Genomic DNA, 20,424 nt, shown 5'->3' on the forward strand with positions numbered 1-20,424 from the left:
ATATGGTAACTAAAGCTGGCTTAGAGAACACTTTTAAACGTTAGCTGTGTAATTAGCAAATGTGCTCCTGGATATTTGGAATTTAATTTCATTACAGTAAATGGTAATGGCATTTCAATAATCTTTCAAGGCCAACGGGTCAATGGTGCATTACATTGGGATCAGCTCTTAGCAGACTGCAATGTTAAAACTGATAAAAGGCGATGCAATTAAAAAACATATTTATTTATTAGTCTTAATGATGGAAATGATTTAAAGTCTTTAGCAGTGCACTTTCTTCTGTCTTTATTGTTATACTTTTTCCCTGTCCTTGGGGTATGTTGATAGATTGTGTGTCTTGTTAATGGTGAGGCTGTAGCCTGTTAAACACTGTTTAATAAATTCACTCTTCGGTATAGAGATTTTAACTTTTAATGTTCTGAACGTATGTGTTTGAAGTTTCCAATTGAATTGAACCGACATTGTGATCTAGTGATGCATATTCTAAAATATGTTTACTCTTCACTCAATACCTGACACAAGCATTAAACCTTAAGGGCACCAAAGAAGAAGCTTACTTTGCTGTTAGTAGTAGAATATAAAACAATTGCAGTTTTGTCTTCTTCTTAAAATCAGTGCATTAAGTAAGAGTAAAAACAAACTTACTTACAAACAAGCTAATAGTGAAGTATGATGCATAGAGTCTAAGCCCTTACAAGCAATTAGATCACATAAGAACCCAATATTAATATTATACATAATGATTTGTTTTCATTCAGGTTTATAAATGCACTTGTCAGAATATTTATGTGTAATTATTATTCTTATAAAACACGTACATGTCCATACTTTTTGTTGAAAGACACAAGCAAAGGGATATGACAAAGATAAAGCCTGATGTAAGTCTCCCAATAAAAAAAAACACAAAAGTAGTATCTGACCCATTTAAAATAATAGACTGTCATTGTATGAATGTCTTATTGATATTAATGACTGTCGACTTTGTCTAACTTGTTGTTTTGTGTATGTCCGCCTCTGCAAATAAAAAAATAAGCAAAATCATTTTCAATCTTATGTTATCAACAGTATCAGACAAAAAATAACCTAGACAGTTTCCTTGCAACATGTTCTTCATCTATTTTCACCCTTTCCCCTTTTGAGCAAGTGTGAATTGTCTGGAGGCTATTACATTTTAATTTCAAAACAGATCCAGAGGTCTCCAGAAGAAAGCAGCATGGTGGTCTGCACTAGGAGGACCTATAACCTACAGGGTGACTTCACATGGATACAGATGAATGTTTTCAATGATGGAAAGAACATTGATGTGACTTGGTAATGCTGAATAAAGAATATAACATGTTATTTGTTACAATGAAATTAAGAAGAAATAGCCAAATGGTGTAAAGGGTGAAAATACCTTTGTGTTTTTATCTTTATAGAGCAGGTTTTTTTAATTCACAAAGCTGCAGTAGTCTATTATACCACAAGATCACGACAGAGATGTTTAAATTTCAAATTTATCAAATGAAAATAATAACATTTTTAAAAAATGGGGTAAAATCCTGTGTGGTATGTAAAGAGCGTAGAAGAAAGGGAGGGGGGTCAACGTGTTGACGTCATACGCCGCGTTGGCTCGCAAAAAAAAAAGTGTTGAAAAAGTTTTTAGCCCCCCTCCCCTGGATGTTTTTGTTGGGGGAAAAGTTGTCTGAAGTCGGGTCGTGTGAATGTAGCGTGTCCGCCGTCTTTCTCCCCTCGGTTCCAGGAGGGGGAATGAGAGTTGTTGACTTCGTCGGAGCTGCAGAGTTTCTTCTTCTTCTTCACGTCCTCTCTGCGCGGAACAAATCTCAGTGGCCATCATCGTTTCACCTCTGCCGTCTCGTTAGCCTCCGAGCTAGCTGCGCCGAGAGCTAACTACCCAACAAAGTTAACGCTACCTCACCTCACACAGAGAGAGGGGGCTTTTTTAGCTTTGGAGGAATAAAACTCAGCCGGAGAGATGGCGGAAACCAAAATAATTTATCACATCGACGAAGAGGAGACGCCGTATTTGGTGAAGATCCCCATCGCTGCCGAAAATATCACTTTACTGGATTTTAAACAAGTCCTGAACAAGCCAAACTACAAGTTCTTCTTTAAGTCCATGGACCAGGACTTCGGGTGAGCTCTTTTTTTTAAACTCCTTTTTTTTTTGCAGGGAAGAGCTGTGTGTGGTTTGCATACAAACTAACTCAAAGTTGTTCACAGCTTTTGTAGGAGAAGTAAAGCACAATAAAACCCGAAAAAAAAATCCCTGAAAACCAGCGCTTGAATGTGACTTTATTTTCAGTAAAGAAAAAAGGTATGAGCGTGTCAAATAAGTCATGCAATCCTATCTTGTGACCGGCTGTCGTGTGTTGGTCACAGGGAATAACTTCAGGTTGAAGGATAATGTACACCGCCCTTTATCACAATCTGAGCAGATATATAATGACCTGTGATGAATATACAAGTGCTTCTATAAATACTGCGGGCTATGTAAGGCTGGGGACATTTCTTAGAAAACATCATCATTACAATGGGAGGCAGTCCCCGTCTCTGCTGCTAATCCTCATGCCTCCCTCCTTCAGTCCATCATCTTGTGAAATCCTCTCCTTTTCTTTCAGTGGGGACTGAAGCCAGGGGGTTTTGTCTCCCCTCTTTAACACTTTGGCCTGCCAGCCATCCTTTTCATTCCCCTTCCTCTCCCCCCACCTTTTCTCTCCTGTTTCCTCTCCTCTATCAATTAATCTTTTTTTTTTTTTTTTCTCACTGAGACTGGCTGTGCTTTTTTCTTGCATAGGAATGCATGTTTGTGGTTTATTCACCCAGTGAGACCCTTAGGGCTCCTGTTAAATACATTGTAGTCCTGGATGAGTATTAAGGCCGGGCCATTTGCTTCCCTTCCCTTTTTTTTTTTCTCTCTCCTCTCTCTTTTTGGATGGTAACCATCAGAGCCATGACTACAGCGGCTGCTGTGTCAACTAACATGTCAAAAAAAGAAGAAAAGAAATGGATGTGATGGCTTTTCATCAGGCCTTGGCAGAGCTGGTGGGATGGAGCTGCCCAGTGGATGCACGTCCTTTGAATATTAATAACATCCTTTTACAATGTACTGAAACAAGAGCTCGTCACTGTCTGAGATGTTGAAATATAAAGTAAAGAGTCCAGTTTATCTATTTTTCTAATCACATCACCTTAAACACGCTCGGTCAGACTATGAAACAATGAGGTCATATCCGGGTTCTTGTTTGTGGCCTCAGCTGTTTACAGTCAGAAAACAGACCATGTTTGTTTACCTGAAGAGGCTTAGAGTTATCTGCTTTACTTTCACTCTCCTGTTTATGGACCAAAAAAAAAGAAGTTTTTTTTGGCTGTGATTCTCCAAGTCTGTCTGAAACTCCGACCTAAATCATCTTCTGGAGAAATCTTCACGTTTAAAAGAAATAGTTTTGTTGTTAAAGTGTCGTTTGAACTTTAGGGACGAAGTTTGGAAGCGTAACGCTGCGTTTAAATAAAAAGTCTTGATTTCTTGAACAGAAGTCAAAAGATGTTCAGTTCACTGGAGTCTAACGCAGAGACTCTCACGTTTGAGGAGCCGGCTTCACGAGCCAAACGTTGGCTTCTTTTCTTCAGGATTTTTCAAGCGAGGTCGAAGATGTCGTCATGGGAAATGTTTCTGCTTTTCCTCCAGTCGTCCTGTTTTACTCGCCGCTCTTGAATGGACCGATCCATATCTGAGTTAACGTTAGTTTGGGAAGCAGCACACGTTAGATAGATAGATACTTTATTGATCCCGAGGGAAATTCACGTTGACCAAACTATAAACATTAGAGGCCATCAGCTATCAGACAGATCTGTGAGTCTCTTTAAATAATCCATCCACCTTCATTTACAGTGTTGGAGTTTGACTTTGACTCCTTTAAGTAACAGCCTTCATCAACTGTATGATGTCATCTCTGTATTGTTAGATTTCTCTTCCAATAAGATGCCGATGACCTGTGACCCTGATAACTCTTTTATTTTGTTGTTTTGAACAGTGAAACGTCTCCTTGTGTTGTTGTAACTTGATCAAATCTCCCCACAATCATCAGTGTTCTTTCCGGCTTGTCAAATGTTGTTTTCCCCCCGTGTCACTGAAAAGGACATGATTACGTTTAGACCATGTGTGGCTGGAAGTCAGCACGCCATGTTTTCTTTTTCTTTTTTTTCTTTTTTTTTCCCCAAAAAGCTAAAAGTCCTGTTCTCGATAAATCCACCCACTCAAACATGACCAGCAGAGCAAAGAAGACAAAAAAAAAAAAAAAACAACCTCCCTGTGCTTTAAGTCACATCTCTCAGCTCCGCACTCTGAATATCTCCGACTGAGTTCAGATGAAACATTTCAAACATAGCTCGGAGTCAGCTGTCCAATCAAAGCAGGGACTTCTCTCTCTCTCTCTCTCTCTCTCTCGCTCTCTCTCTGACCCAGGAGAGAAGTGTGTAAAAGTGTGTGTTTTCATTTGCCCCTGGTACGAGGCCAGCTGTCGACCTGAGAGGGCCGTGTGTGTGTGTGTGTGTGTGTGTGTGGCGGCCCTCAGTCGGGGCTGAAAACCTGGAGCTGGACGGAGGCCATTTGCTGGGTGTCTGGTGCATCCACAAGGAGAGAGAGGGAGGGGGGGGGGGTTCGCTCAGTTATTAGATATTCTCTTGAGTACAGGAAGATGAATTGTTGAAAAGGGGGGAACTGTGTTGGCTTTAAGGAATTTAGTGCTAGCAAGGGGACTGTGTGGAGGGGAAAAAGGGAAGTTGGGGGGTTGCAGGCTTCAGGTTTGAGATCCGGCAGGACGCAGCATATTTCAGGCTTGTTTGTGCATTATTGGAGGCATTTTAGTGAGTGTGTGAAATGACTCTCGTCTGTGTTGCCTTGTTTGTTTGGAGGAGCCGGGAATGAAGACAATTACACTCTCCAGAGAAGAATGTTGCATCTGTTCAGCCGCTGTCGAGATGCTGCTTTTTTTTTTTTTTTTCCCTGGGAGAGACGGACGGACGGGGGGGGTTAAATAAATGAGACGACGAAGAAATGTCTGTTAGCGAACATTCAGTAGACACACACACACACACACACAGAGTTCCTCGGAGAAGCTTCCTTTAACAACTCCCCACGACTTCCCACAACAATCTGGCCGTGTGCTAACACTCCGCCACAAAAACCAGCTCTCAGCAGCTGCTTACTAACAGCCCAGCGGAGCCTGACCAAGAAGACGAGGCACGCTGGCAGACGAAGCCGGAAAGCATCAAGAGTCCAGTCAAGTGTCCTCCGCGTCGCTCTGTCCCACTCAACCAGTGCAGCAGCATGTTGGGAGAAGACGGAAGACGAGCCAGACGGATGTGTCGTCTTTGAGGAGCTCTGGACGTGCACAGGCTCCTGCTGTTCTTTTTATTTTAGAGAATTGGATTAGCATCTTTCTGTAAACGGCAACTGCAAGTAAAAAGAATCAGGAGAAAACATGAAATCCTCTTCATCATCATCATCATCATCATCATCACGGCCATGTGTGAAATGAAGTCGGTGTCCAAACACAAAGTAGTGATCGGACGCAGGGTGCGTGGTGGCTTTGGTGCCTTGCTCAAGGGTGGTTGTCTCTCCCACCGGGCAGACATTGGTCACTCTCATGGTGAAAAGCCGAGCGAGAGCCAATGGCTGCCGTCTTTCCTGCTTGTTGTTGTTGTTGACCAAAGCAGACACAGCTTCCATCGCTGATGGTCACAGGGTCACCACACGGGACATCCCCCCCCCCCCCCCCCCCCACCATTCTGGTTTTCAGAATTCAAAGGAGTGGCGCGACGTTCAGTGATAAATCACATGATCACAAACGGAGCTATAAACAAAATATTTCTTTCGACAATAATCATGTTAATAATTTGTTGATGCATCAATCATTGCAGCTCAAATGTAGGTTAAAGGTGATCTAGTTAAGTCTTCATTTTGCTGTCTTCTGTGTCTCATGTCCTCGAGGACGATTGAATCGAGCGTTCAGCGTGGAGCACGGCGCCCACGTCGCAGCTTCAGGTTTGTCGGGAAGGTTCAAACTTTATTTCTTTATTTTTTTCAGTTGTTTTCAATGAGTGGAGAGCGGTCTCAGCGCCCAACATTTTTATTTTATTTTATTTGTGTTAGCGCTCAAGTTGAAAATCGCTCAACTTTTGAGAAAGGCGCTGAATCTAAAACGTCACAATCTAAACGTGTCTGAGGTACAGCAGCCGTAGTCGTCATAGAGACGGGAAAGACGTGCGGCGCACATGGAAGCACCCCAGAGCTTTTCTGTCTGTGTGGAGTTGTGATGTCACAAACTTATTTCTCTCGTCCAATCAAACGAGCGCCTTGTGTTTTCAGCTTTGCTGAACTGTAGCTGCTTTAAAACGTGTGATGGGAAGAGTCCGAGGACAGAAATCATTTCAACGCATTGAAACAGAAATATCTGAACACCAACGTCTCCGCGGCGTCTGTTAGTGACATTTGAGTTTCTTAGAGCGTAATCTGTCTCAGCTAATGTGATCGTAGTGTGAAGGAACGATGCCTGATCTGAAGCCGATCACTCACTCACACACACACACACGCACACACGCACGCACGCACACACGCACACGTGTCATGATGTTATGAAAAGAAAACGACCGATTCCTTTGTTTGCTCACTTTGTCCCTCTCTCTCTTTCAGGGTGGTTAAAGAAGAGATTTCTGACGACGGCGCCAAGCTTCCATGTTTCAACGGCAGAGTGGTGTCATGGGTAAGGAAAGACTCTTTGTAACACCAGTGAGAGTTGAAGCCTTCCAGATCTGAACTATTCATGTTTGAAACATCAGTTAGAAGCAGCTTTCAGAAACTTTTTTTTTTCCCCTTACATATCATCCTCATCCCGTCAGACGAATCATAATCTCTGATAAGACGCAGAGACTCTTATCTAGTTGAAGCTGTGCGTGTGTGTTTGGTGAGAAATATCTTCTTGAGAGGTTGGGAAAGCTGACGCAGACGTTCTGTGCAGCCACAGAAGGAAACATACTTAAAGGGTGTGTGTGTGTGTGGGGGGGGGGGGGTGTCTCCTGAGGTAGGATGTGATGTACGAAAAAAGACACTGAAGTAGCCGACGAATCAACAGAGTCCGCTCTGCGACGCTATAATGAGAGTATTTGCCTTCATATGAACTCGTTTAACAGAACCCCACGATCAACACAAGAACAGAGATCATAATGCAGCCGTTTAGTGACGTGCACGGAGGTCGTGGCGTACTCTTCTCTTCGTTTAGCTCAGCCGTTCACTAAACTACGCATGAAGATGGTCTGACGCAGCCAGGCCTCTTTAAAGACCGGCACCGGAATGAGTCCTAAAACCAGGAAGTGAGTTAGCATTTTAGCGCCATGGGTTCCTAACTCTAAAAGTCAATGGGGATTTTGAATGGGTTTGTGTTTAGACGCCTGAAGTAAGGTCTGTGGTTAACACGAGCTGAAGAGATGTTGACGTTTTGTCAGACGAGATAAACTACGTTAGCTAAGACCCCACCTGTGAATTTGAAAGTTTTTACGCGTTCTTTAAACGACGGTTGCTAACGAGTAGCTAACTGAAACTACAGTGGTTGTCGGGGAAGTCTCTCCCTAATCCTCCTTACAGCCTCCAGTCATGTTTTTCAGAGCTCTTGTGAATAATAAACAACTTATTAAGCTAATGTTTAGCTAGCTTGTCAAAACCGCTGATTAGATCGATGAAGCATAACGGTCGTGACGTCAAAATCAACCGACCGCGGTGTAGCTTGTAGCATAACGTTAGCGTTTAACTTCTCATTACTGCATTAACGCTTCAAACTTCTTATAAATGGTGTTCATGTGTAAAGATTAAGATTATCACGCTGAACTAAAACAGCTAAACATCAGAAACGTGTGTTTGACACCGAGCTTATTCTCTGCAATGATCCGAAATCCAATGGGATAAAAATCCCACAGGAGAATTCTCATTTGAACCCGTGGCGAAGCTACTTCCGGGTTGGCCTACAAAAATACGTCCAGTCTGTTAATGTGAAGTTTGATGAAATGCGTGTTTAAAGGCTCTTTCTGGAGACGACGTTGAATGTGTGCGTGAGGAGCTTCTCTTTGTTCCAGTCCGTGTCTGAGGAAGGATTAAACGGCACAGCCGGTTACGAGTTACAGGAGAGAGGAGAGAGTGGCCAGTTCGTCATACGTTTCTCCAGAAGAAGACCCGGACCCCCCCCCCCCCCCCCCCCCAGCCTGCAGGTTTCATTTGAATAGAGACAAAACATGGGGAAGGGGCCCAGATCAGCAGGTCTGTTAAGTGCATAAGACTGAGCGAAAGCTTAAAAGGGGGGGGGGGTAACAAATCTCAGAGGGACTGACATGTGATCTGCAGGCCTCGACGGGGGGATCCCAGAAGATGAATGTTGCATAGCATTTGGATGGGGGGGGGGCTCTGTAAAGGGTGTTTACGTCAGTCTGTGCAGAATAATGGACTCATAACGATTTTATATATTTCAGCCAGATACGCCCATATCTTTTCCTGACTGGTTTGAACCACGCTACGTTCCCTTCCTATGTGTTTTATGTAACGCGACGCGACATGTCATTCATCCTGATCGTCGCCGTGTCACACCTGCGTGTGTGTCTACGTGGCCACTTGTGTTGTATAATGCAGGGAGACAGGTTAAGTGTAGGATCGTGTTTCACTTCGCCCCTGAGACGTCCGTCTGAAAAGACTGCAGTGTTTGTGTGTCAAAGCAGTTGACATCGTACCCGTTTCTCCTCCCTCAAACCTCCTTTCATCCCTCTGCGTTTCTCACCGTCTCGTCGCTCACTTTGCTTTGAGCCCATTTTACTCTCAAACTCCTGGTGTGTTCTGACTTAATTCACACTTCTCTCCTGTTTTTTTTTTTAAACCTGACTTTCTATCCTCTCTCTTTGCAGCTGGTGTCTTCAGACACTCCTGCGGCGGAGCCTCCCGTGGCCGTGGTGCCCCCTGTGGAAACCACGACCCAGCCTTCGCCCCCTCCTCCGCCCCTCCCACCTCCACCTGCCGAGAGGACCGGGGGCATCGGGGACTCCAGACCCCCGTCCTTCCAGTAAGACACTCACTCAGACATGGAGACACACAAAAAAAAAACCTCCTGAAGTGAGGCTTCATTTGTTATTGAACATACACTCATGTAGCTGCTGAACATCTCCTGCACTCCCAGTATACAGTTACAACAAGAATAGCAAGAAAACAGCAGCTCATGAGCTGTGCTGCTGAAGGCCTCGTTATTAAAGAAGCTGTTCTTCTCACGTATAGATGTCATGGGTTTGACCTGCTAGCTACCAGTTGGTCATTTATTTTTGTTTTGAGCATCCTTTATGAATGTTAATAAATGTTTGTTCATCAATTGATCAAATCTGGGACAACGGATGAAAATGAGCCTTTTGGCTAACTCAGAAATGTTTTTTTAATTTGTCCCTGTGATATAAAAATCAAGCTGCTCAGTTTATTAGCTAACGTTACCTGGTTGTATTCAATGAAACAAACCAGTTTTATATCACAGTTTAATATTAATTATTTCCAAGAGGCTCAACATGTAAAGGAATGACGGTCACTGACTGTTAGCACAGCCTCGTAGCATAGCCAAGGGTCCTTTAGAAACGTCTGCTAACCTTTCAGTCCGTTTGTTTGTGTTGCATTGTGAAGTCTGCTGTCCTTCAGCGTGTTCTTAAAATCCCCGTCTGACTCGTAAAAATCACATTTAGCATAATAACTGAGCGCCGGTGTGTCTGTAGCCGTCACCATCATGTTGGCTGGGTTTACACATCGACAAGGAAATGGGCTTGAGTGTTTATGTAGTGCTGATCCACTGCGCAAACAATGTAACGCCAACTCGTGCTCTCCTGTGATGTTTACGTAGAGAAACGGAGAAGACGGCCTCACGACTTGAACTTCAACTTGAGGCTGTAGTCCTTCAAAGAGGGCGGCGTGGGGTTAAGTCTCACCTCACTCACTCACTCACTCACTCACTCACTCACTCACTCACTCCAACAATTAATGTTTAAACAAAAGAGAGGCACAGGAGATCCCTGCTTTTCGACGTTAAAGATTTAGAATACAGGGCTGAAAGTTTGCTCAGCAACACGTTGTATTGTTTGTGTGCAAACTGAAAGGGAAGCAGAAGCCCTGCCTTCTCTCCTGATTATTTCACATGTATAATCAGAACTCTGTTCTGGTGATGCAGAGGGGATCAACGGGGGGGCGAGGCAGTTTTGTTCAGGGGCTTTATGCAGCCTTGTCCTGGGCGTAGCAGGCTGCACATCCAGTACAACCTCCAAGGACGAGTGACTTGTTAGGAACCTGCCGAGAGAACGCGCACATACCGCAGAGAAACGCAACATGCTGAGCCTAATGTGTCCGCATGCTTTGTAGGTGAGCGAACATGTTGGTCTTTCAGATCAGTGATTTGATCCGTTGGTCGTAAGAAATCCCGTTTAGAGAGTGAAACCACCAGGCCGTCATGTCAGACATTCGAAGAATAATTGAGAGGTGTTTTCATTATTATTCTAAACCATAGCGGTCATCTGAGCAGAGCCTGCACCGCCCAACATATACAATCATTTTAAAAGCTTCTTAGCTCCTCAGGAAGTCGTCTGGAGCTCTTGAAGTCTGGCTTCAGGGGTCACCTGGAGTTTAGAGCCGTCAGTGCAGCCTCCCATCACGCCGCAGTGCTCACATTCATCTCTTCCTTCTCGTCCTCGTCCCGTCTCCTGTGGCTGCAGGACGGTGGCCCGATGGTTCCTGAAACCAGATTCAAATGAATACAATTCTTAACTGCAATAAATGTGCGGTATAGTTGCTGGAAAAATGAACCCAAATGACTTGTTTCTTTCCATCCCGGTGTTTGGACCCTGATCAGTGCTGCCGCTCCATCTGGAAAATGAGCTGTGCTGAAATTATCTGATGAGGAAAAGCCTCGCTCGCTTTTTTCTGTTTTTCTTTCATCCTGTTTGCATCTGGCTTTCAGATTCAGATCTTTTTTCTTTCTTTTTTTTTTTTGTCCCTCAAGAAGAGGGGGGGGTTGTTCTGCAGCAGGTGCACACAGAACAACACAATACACAGGGATAACATCAAATGGCACACAGGCGACATAGAAACAGTTACATGTACAGAAAGTGGAGGTTTGCAAATGTGTAATATTTCTGCAGGTAAAACGTCCCGAGCGTTGAGCATCCTGTTGGTTACTGAAACCCTCGGTGCAAAATGCTCCCTTGGGTGTGCTGCCTGGTTTGGAGACTTCTTAGTGCTGTTATCTGTCGGCCTAATGAAACATTGGAGAGTTATAATACTCCCTTTTTTTAGTGAAGTCCTGCTCATGATCACAAAGGGCAGCAAGCGTTTCCTTGAAGGCTGTGGATTAGTGCTCCACTCATTATGTAACGGCTAAGAGTGTACAGTAAGTGTAGGTTTACATCATCGACTCAAGTGGATCAAACACCTGATACAGCAGCAGCACTTCCTGTTCTTCCACTCAAAGGCTCTCTTTCCACATATGATATCAAACCAAACCTTTACAGGACGAGTAAATGCATCTCGGCTCCTTGTTAAAACTGAAAATGTCATTACAGCTCTTCAAAACGTCACTGACTCCTGTCCTATGTAACTAAATACAATCTCACCTCTCTGCTTAAAGGGGACATGTTATGAAAAGTCCACCTTTTAAAATGTTTTTAAACGTAGATGTGGGTAACCTGAGTTTCTATCAAGCCACAAAATTTGAAATAAATCCACTCAGTCATTTGTTTCTGGTCTGTCCACACAGAGACAAAAGCTCCGTTTCTAAATTTTGTGACATCACAAGTTGCATTCTGGTAAGAAAATATCTGATATCTCCACCCATGGACTCCACCTCCAGTCTAGAGTAAAACTTTTGTGCAGGTCAGCCATTTTTATTCTCTACAGAGGAGTGATGGGGGGGGGGGGCTCATTGCATTTAAAGAGACAGACACCAAAACAGAGCGTTCTGAGAGAGCTGGTTTCTACAGGGTCACAAACCTCCTCTGGTGCTTGATTCATGTTATATTTGGACCAAAGCACATTACAGATGTTTCGCTTAGATCACAGGGGGACTGTTTGAAAATGTGAAACGGGGTATAACATGTCCTCTTTAAGGCCAGATCAGCTGCTAACATGACTCAGCCAAATGAAAACACAGCGTTGGTCAAAGAATGGAAGATCTGTCTGCTTCTGCTGCATCAAGTCGTCATTGTCCACTCTGAGTCTTTTCTAAGGAGTGCATTGTTTCATCCTCTTTGCTTAATAATATCATTTGTACATCTGGAAAAACTTCTCATGGTCATCACTTTGGCAGAGCGACGTGAATACAGAGTTTGTTCTCGCTCTAAATCTTTTCCAGTCCCAATGCGACGGGCAGCGTGGAGACGCTGGACGAGCAGACGGAAACCGAGTCCGTCGTTTCCTTCAGGAGAGAGAGACCCCGACACAGAGAGAGCATGGAGCAGCACGGTGAGAGAGAGCAGATGACAAGAAATGCCCTTTTTATGACTGTTAGCCATCAAGATATGGCGAGCCGCCAAACAGCCGAGAAACAAGCAGCGTGTGATATAAATCAAGGAATGTGAGGAGAAGAGGCGTGTTTGTGATCTATAGGGAAACCAAAGCAAACATGAAAAACTCTCTCACTCGTCGCCGGGCTTTCTCTCTCTCTCCCAGGGCCTCGGATCAACGGTCAGAGTCGGCTGGAGCGCCACCTGGCGGGCTACGAGAGCTCCAGCACGGTGATGAGCAGCGAGCTGGAGACCACCAGCTTCTGTGACTCCGAGGACGACGACACGATGAGCAGGTGGGGAGGAGAAAGACTAACGTGCATACAGGTGCAGGACAAAAATAAAGAGAGAGCGGTCTGCACGCTGCTCAGCTCCCAATGAGCAACCGTATTATTTGGATTCTTTTGATTGTTTGATTGATCTTGGGGGATAGTGTCTTCAGATTAGTGTTTAATAAAAGGTGTTTTAAGAATCTATGAATAAGTGGATAGATTTTTTTCTTTAGAAATCCCCATCTTTGTTGTTTTTAGACAATAAAATAAACGCAAAGGTTGGTGACGGCGTGCTTTTAAACCTGCAGGTTCAGCAGTGCGACAGAGCAGAGCACAGCCTCCAGGCTTCTTAAACGGCACCGCAGACGCAGGAAACAGCGCCCCCCGCGTTTAGAGAGGGTATGTGCTGCTGAGCTTTTTTCCCCTCATCGATGGATTTGTGTTTTCTTGCTTAAATTTGTAATTCTACGGTTGTACTTTTGAACTTGTATGTTTTGTTTTCCATCTCAAGGCGTCCTCCTTCAGCAGTGTGACTGACTCCACCATGTCCTTGAACATCATCACCGTCACCCTCAACATGGGTCCGTAAACTCCTGAGTGCCTGACAACAACTTGAGCTCGGAGTCAAATTCACCTCCCGTTGTCCTGACAACGTGTGCGGTTTTAACACTTTTCGCCTTCTGTTTTTCATGGATCCAGAGAAGTACAACTTCCTCGGCATCAGCATTGTGGGTCAAAGCAACGAACGGGGAGACGGAGGAATCTACATCGGCTCCATCATGAAGGGAGGAGCTGTGGCTGCAGACGGACGTATTGAGCCTGGAGACATGCTGCTGCAGGTGAGGAAGAGTAACAGCGACCGGATCCTTCACCCGAGAGCGGTTTGTCGGGAAAAAAAACGGTTCAAGGGAGCAATTCAGGACCACAGCTCAGTCGACATAGAACGTTCTGGATAATTTCTCAATCATGTGCTTTTTGAAAATTTGCATAATGTTGTGAAAGGGTTCAAAATACATTTAGGAAATCACAGATTTAGTTTGTCACAATTTCTACAATTCACTTGGCAGATGCTTTCATCCAAAGCCACGCACATCACAGAGTAAGAACAACAAATCAAGATCTGAGAGGAGGAAATGACATCAGTAAGTGCAAACAAACAGCTTTAAGTCTGATCAGACACAAAGCTGCTGACAGGAAGTGCTCAGACGTCGACGGCTGTTCTTGAGAGTTCCAATCGAAATCACCTTAAATACCGTTAACATCAATATCATTGAGTGTGTAGGTGTTCAGGGAAGAGCTGGGTCTTTAGCTTTTTCTTAAAGGTCGCAAAAGGGACTCTGCAGATCGAGTGGAGTTTGGTAGTTCGTTTCACCACCAGGGGGCGACAGAGGGGAGGAGTCTTGTCGGAGACTTGGGGGGTGCTGTTGTGAAGGCTGGATCGGAAACCGGAGCGTCGACAATTTGAGACGCTAAAGCTGCAGAAAGTCGGCAGGAAAAAGTGGCGCGAGGGGGAAAACGCCTTCCCACCCTAAAGTGACTTCTTCTTTTAACTGTCAAATGTTTGTCTTTCTTCATCAGGTGAATGACATCAACTTTGAGAACATGAGTAATGACGACGCTGTACGGGTACTCAGAGAGATCGTTCACAAGCCAGGGTGAGCTGCCGTTACTTTTCACAATCAAAATCTATCAGGAAAAAAAGACAAAGGTGTAAACGGTAATGATGTCTGATCAGTCTGTTGTTGTTGTTGTTGTTGTTGTTGTTGTTGTTGTTGTTTTCTAGGCCCATCATCCTCACAGTGGCCAAGTGTTGGGACCCTTCTCCTCAGGGCTACTTCACTCTGCCTCGCAGTACGTGTTCACATCCGTCTCCGTGTGTCCACTTTTTTTTCCCCCCCCTTCTCCTTTTTACTGCTCCCTAACTTCTTCTCCGCCCGTGCAGATGAACCGATCCGACCCATAGACCCGGCGGCGTGGGTGAGCCACTCTGTCGCCATGACGGGGGCGTACCCTGCTTTCCCAGGCAGCTCCTCCCTCAGCACCATCACGTCGTCGTCCTCCGTCACAGAGACTGAACGTAAGTGTCCCTCACGTGAAGCTGCATCTCCCGGCCTCGTTTTCTTTGCCAGGCGGTCTTCCCCTCTCCATGTCTCTTTTCCATCATTCTGTTGTAATGAGACCAGAATCGTCTTTCACATCTGTCTTTGTGATTTTGTGGCTGTTCTTACATGATGTGATGAATGACGTCTGCTGCTTTCCTGCTTTTGATCTCTTCAAAGTACCACTCCTCTCCTTTCAGCTTTGACCAAGTTTTGATTTCATCTGTTATTCTTTCATTCACCCTCACCGTCTACATTTCTTTCTTTGTTTTTCAATCCAGGTTTCGATGACTTCAACTTATCGCTGCACTCCGACATGGCCTCAGTGGCCAAAGCCATGGCCTCACCAGAGTCTGGTCTGGAGGTCAGAGACCGCATGTGGCTGAAGATCACCATCCCCAACGCTTTCCTCGGTGAGAAGTGGAGACGAGGCAGAGAGAGAGAGAGAGAGAGAGAGAGAGAGAGCATGAGTTTAATGATGGCTGCGAGGCCTCACACGGTTTTACAGGGCAGGCATTATGTTCCCAGAATGAGTACAGCGTGACTTGTAGGAGGAGAGAGGGGAAAAAAAGAAAACTGGAAACATCTGCTAAATTTGAGTCACCTGCATCGCGGTGACATAAACTACACGTTGCTTCATTTTGAGCCTCTTGGATGTTATATCTGAAGGTCCTCAGGCGTCACCCCAAAAACAAAACAGACTTTTTGTGTGTTTCTCTTATTTGCAACCACATTGATTTCTTTGCTCAGATAGTGAGGTTTAATGTCTCATCTGATCTTTTAGCTTAGTTTACACATTCAGGAGTCTTCAGGGTTCATAGATATTCCAATAAATGTATTACTTTTATTTTTTTATTTTTTCTCCATTTATGTGGGGGCTTTTATTTTGATACGACAGTGGCTAGAGTCAGAAATCAGGCAAAGAGAGAGAGATTTGTGAGAAAGGTGCCAAGCACTTACAATAATTTATAGACTACCTGTTTAGTGATCAATGAATCCTGTTATGTCAGTATGTTTTCTGAGGAGCATTGCATCATGGGTAGACCTTCCCGTCATGCGCCGCCTCTTCCGTTGAACTGCGAGTGGTCTTACAGTGTCTTAAACGCTCCTCCAGGCTCGGACGTGGTGGAGTGGCTGTTCCATCACATCGAGGGCTTCCAGGACCGCCGCGAAGCCAGGAAGTACGCCAGCAACCTGCTGAAGGCCGGCTTCATCCGACACACGGTCAACAAGATCACCTTCTCCGAACAGTGTTACTACGTGTTTGGAGATTTAAGCGACTGCGAGAACTGTGAGTAACAATCTGAGCCGCGTGGAAATCGGACGCTGACTTCAATCAGTTGCTCTTGAGCCCGTTTGCACACCGGAGACGGTTGACGCTGCAGATGTGCTGCCATCAGTCAAGTTAAATCTGATAACCAGAATATTCCTCTTATCTCCTCTCAGACATGGCGAACCTGTCCCTGAACGACAACGATGGCTCCAGCGGGGCCTCAGACCAGGACACCCTGGCCCCCCTCCCCCTCCCTGGAGCGTCCCCGTGGCCCATGATGCACACCTTCCCCTACCAGCCGTACCCCACACATCCTTTCTCCAGCCAGCCGCCGCCGTACCACGAGCTCACCAGCTACAGCTACGCCCCGGGCAGCACCGGCAGCCAGCACAGCGAAGGTGAGCAGTCACGTGGTCATCGTTAAGAGAACCTCACAAGCTGATTTAATGTGTCATAGATCACTCGAACAGGGAGCCGTGACGCCGAAGCTGTTCTGCGTTCTAACCGCTTTTTGTTTTTAAGCATCTCCAATCGATCCGAGTATGACCACGTTTCTGCTCCTGGAGGCTTCTCAGGGTCGGATAGAATCAGTCTGAACCTGTTCACCATCGCTGCATCACAACTGAGTTTGCCTGGCGAACCAAGGGGCGCCCGAAACATCCGCGTTGGGGGGGCATCTGCGTTAAACAGCCTTAATTCTCTGACAAATAACATAATCATCACCAGAATCTAAAGTGAGAAGGACATACATCTTTCGTAATGCTCCTTTAACCCTCAGAGCCCTGAGCCTATTTTGCTGTTTTTGAATACTTTTGATTTTGTCTTCACGTTCTAATTTACAAAAGGTTTCCCATGCTCACGTTTCCATCATTTTATTTTCAGCACAACATTTCTTATATGATCTCATTCTTCTTTTTTTAAGTTTGTTAAACATTCTAACATATATATATATATATATATGTTTATATTAGTGTTTTTTGTTTTTTTTTGCATATATATGATATATATATATATTTTTTTTTTTCTAATCGTTTTCTGTTATAACGAAAAATGACGAAGACAAAGTAACACACACACTGTGTCTGTGTCTGTGCCATCCCATATCACGGATGGATACGGATTCGCAGGTAACTGTATGATTTTTTTAAACTTTAAACGATCATATCTCCTGTTTTACTTCGTCTGTTGACATAAAACAAAAACTGGGCAACACTTTGAAGCCTGCACTGTCAAGTGATCGTGCCTGCATCGCTCTACGCTGTGCAGTTACGTAATGAATTGGTCACGTGATTTGATCACGCCGGAGTGATCGTCGGCTTCTAAGGGTTAATTATCACGGTCAGGTGATTAAAGACGTGGAGAAGGAAAAGAAAAGGGAGGATGTTTTCATGGCTTGAAATCAATGGGTCCACATTTGTTTTCTGCTGGGACCCCTTTAGCAAAATGTTTGAAATCAGCCCCCCCCACGCACACACACACACACACACACACACACACACACACACACAAACGGGCAGTTCAGAGTGTGACAACAAACTGAAAACCTTCCAAACATGTAACATCTGTTTGTTTTGTTTTTTTTGCCCCATCCGTCCATTTCCTGCACGGAAACAGCCGTAACACGTTTTATCAGTTCTCCTCTCACTAAGCTTCTTCATGTTCAGAAAGGTGTTAAATCTGCTCTGTGTACATTGCTGGTGTGCTTCTGGGTAGAAGGGGGGCGGGATCCTGCCTGCATTATATTGAATGTCGTCGCTGATATTTTTCTCCCCTCATGCATGTTGAGGGAGCTGCACAGCACACAGTACGTCTGAGCTAACGGGGCGACCTTTTTAAGGGTCGTGGATTCATCAGTAAGAGGCCGCTTGAAACGCTGAAATATTAAAACAACAGGAGTTCTCAATCGTTGTCTGACTGTCTCTGTCAGTGAAGCAAGAAAACACGGTTTCGAGGTTTTATTAACATTGTTACAAATGTTAAAGAGCTTTTAATGAGCTTTTCGTGCTCCTGGAAGAGAAGCCAACGTTCTGGTTTCACTTTTCCTCTCTGTGCTAAACTGCTTGATTAGCTCCTCAGGGAGACGCTGACATTTTGGCAGGTAAGAGGAAACAAACGGTGTTAGGGTTGACGGGTTACATCACCTGAAGATGAAAACTTTAAAGGGATGCTTCACCCATTTGCACCAATGGGTGAAGTATCCCTTTAAGACACGCAAAGATGGCGTTTAAAGCGAGCTGAACTCAAACGTGTTTTGTGTCTGCCCTCAGGGAGCCGGAGCAGCGGCTCTACGAGGAGCGAGGGCGAGCGACGTCGCAGCTCCAAAGGTCCCGGCAGCACGGTGGGCGGAGGAGAGAAATCCCCCTCCGGCGCTCCCGGAGAAGGCGGCGGGGCCGACTCGCGCTCTGGCAGCGGCAGCGAATCCGAATACTCCACCCGCAGCAGCCTGAGACGCGGCCACGGTTCAGCCGCCCCCAGCGAGCACAGCCACGCCTCCTCCCAGCGCTCGCATCACCACCGCATGCCCCACCCTCCCCACATGTCCCCCTACCCGCCGGGCATCCTGCCGTACAACCCCATGATGGTGATGATGGTACCCCAGCACCCACACCCGGCGATGGCCACCGCTCACGCTCTTCCTCACCCGCAGCAGATGACCACGGCGGCCATGCATCCAGCTCTACCCCCGCCCCCTTCCTCTGTCCCAGGGGGGCCTCCCGGAGCCCCGCCCACCCGCGACCTCGGCTCCGTACCTCCCGAGCTGACGGCGTCACGTCAGTCCTTCCACCTGGCCATGGGAAACCCCAGCGAGTTCTTTGTGGACGTGATGTAGTCTCTCTGACCTTTCATGTGGAGTCGGCGTGGAGCGAGGATCTGGCGGTACCTTTCAGAGTGCACGAGGGCCTTTTGGAGTCGGGGCACTTGTGATGAATATGGTGAGAACAGGGTTTCACATCCACAAAGGAAACAAGACAAAGTAAAAAAAACACTAAATTAGGATTAATTCTAACTTCATGTCCACAGTTTGTCATATTCAAATCCATAAGCAGGAGGAGCAGTTGTACTTTACCTCCATTTTTATTGTTCTGATGCAGACACCAGTATCAATACCAGTGTTGGTACTGGTTTTGGAGACATCCTAATGTGCAGTAGGTACACCAGTCAAAAACCAATCCATTACTATAATTTATTAGCCCCTCCTACAGAAATCAGCTGGCTTCAGGTCAGGTCTTTTGTGGAGAGAACACAAATCAGTGCTGTGCTTTGATTGCTTATTGTTGCTGTCAAAGATCAACAATAAGTATTTTCCCCACCAATTATGTCTTTTTTTTTTTTTTTTTTTTTTTTTTTTTTTTTGCACTGATATGGGAGGGGTCGCCAGCTTTGGCTGTGACTCTAATCTCTGATTAGGAACATCTTTAATCACAATGATGAGCTTGTTTATGTTTCTTCATAAACGAATGATCTGTTTCGTATTTTGAGTTCCTATCAGAGCAAAGTTTTTATATTTTACACTAACGACTTCGGTCCCTCCAGGAGCCGCACATTTTAACACCCCAGGGTGCCAGGTACACTGTGTACTTGAAAGAGGATCAAATCCAGTAAACATCCAGATCATGGTGTCAGATTCCACAGCAGCAACAGACTTTGAGTGCCTTACTTTTCCAGTTTAAAGAGACATTTTCACACTCCTGGTACACTAAAAAACACAAACAAAAAAAAACCCCTCATGATGTTCCAACATTGTTTGACAATGAACCTCTCTGTATATATCTACTACACTTCTGTTAATGCAATGACACAGAACAGCTAATGTGAAAAGAGAATAGGTCCAAGAATGTCAGGTGAACTTGTGTTTAGTCATCACTTCGTAGGCCTAGTCGTCAGTAACTCTAATGATAAGGACTTGTTGGTGTGGGACTGTAGAGGCTTAACGGTACTAATAGGAACAAAGATGGCTGACAGCGGTACTTTTTGATTACATTCACACAAGTTACTGTGATCCAAATGCCCCCAGCTCCCCATGCTTATTTTTATGTTACTGACTCGCATTATTCACCCATTTCATTTTTGTATGAGTGACTATATAAATCATGTATAACCAAACTATTAAGGTGCTAAATGAAGACTCAACATTTCAAAAAAGAATGACATCGACTGTGTCATGTTTGATTTCATATCGCCACCTTTGTTTGTGTATTTGAGAATAAATTTGATACTTTCA

At 45.0% G+C, this 20,424-nt stretch overlaps 1 protein-coding gene across 1 annotated transcript; it reads left to right on the forward strand.

Moving 5' to 3' along the window:
- The first annotated feature begins 1,597 nt into the window (after positions 1–1,597).
- On the forward strand, positions 1,598–20,424 carry dvl2 (dishevelled segment polarity protein 2). The gene is made up of 15 exons (XM_079371933.1): positions 1,598–2,136; positions 6,695–6,764; positions 8,944–9,098; positions 12,408–12,517; positions 12,725–12,854; positions 13,139–13,229; positions 13,342–13,411; positions 13,530–13,669; positions 14,409–14,485; positions 14,614–14,681; positions 14,773–14,907; positions 15,211–15,342; positions 16,044–16,220; positions 16,376–16,600; positions 18,470–20,424. The coding sequence occupies exons 1-15, from the start codon at positions 1,976–1,978 to the stop codon at positions 19,030–19,032; spliced, it is 2,304 nt and encodes a 767-aa protein (XP_079228059.1). The 5' UTR covers positions 1,598–1,975; the 3' UTR covers positions 19,033–20,424.

This window comes from Symphodus melops, assembly GCF_947650265.1.
Source record: "Symphodus melops genome assembly, chromosome: 20".
In the NCBI taxonomy this organism is placed as follows: domain Eukaryota; kingdom Metazoa; phylum Chordata; class Actinopteri; order Labriformes; family Labridae; genus Symphodus; species Symphodus melops.

What these genes read in the sequence shown, in the direction of transcription:
- dvl2 (XM_079371933.1), top strand. Translation starts at nt 1,976, where the DNA reads ATGGCGGAAACCAAAATAATTTATCACATCGACGAAGAGGAGACGCCG. An exon ending in TCCAGACCCCCGTCCTTCCA is followed by an intron (nt 9,099 to 12,407) that starts GTAAGACACTCA and finishes AATCTTTTCCAG; the next exon opens with TCCCAATGCGACGGGCAGCG. An exon ending in CGGCAGCCAGCACAGCGAAG is followed by an intron (nt 16,601 to 18,469) that starts GTGAGCAGTCAC and finishes GTCTGCCCTCAG; the next exon opens with GGAGCCGGAGCAGCGGCTCT.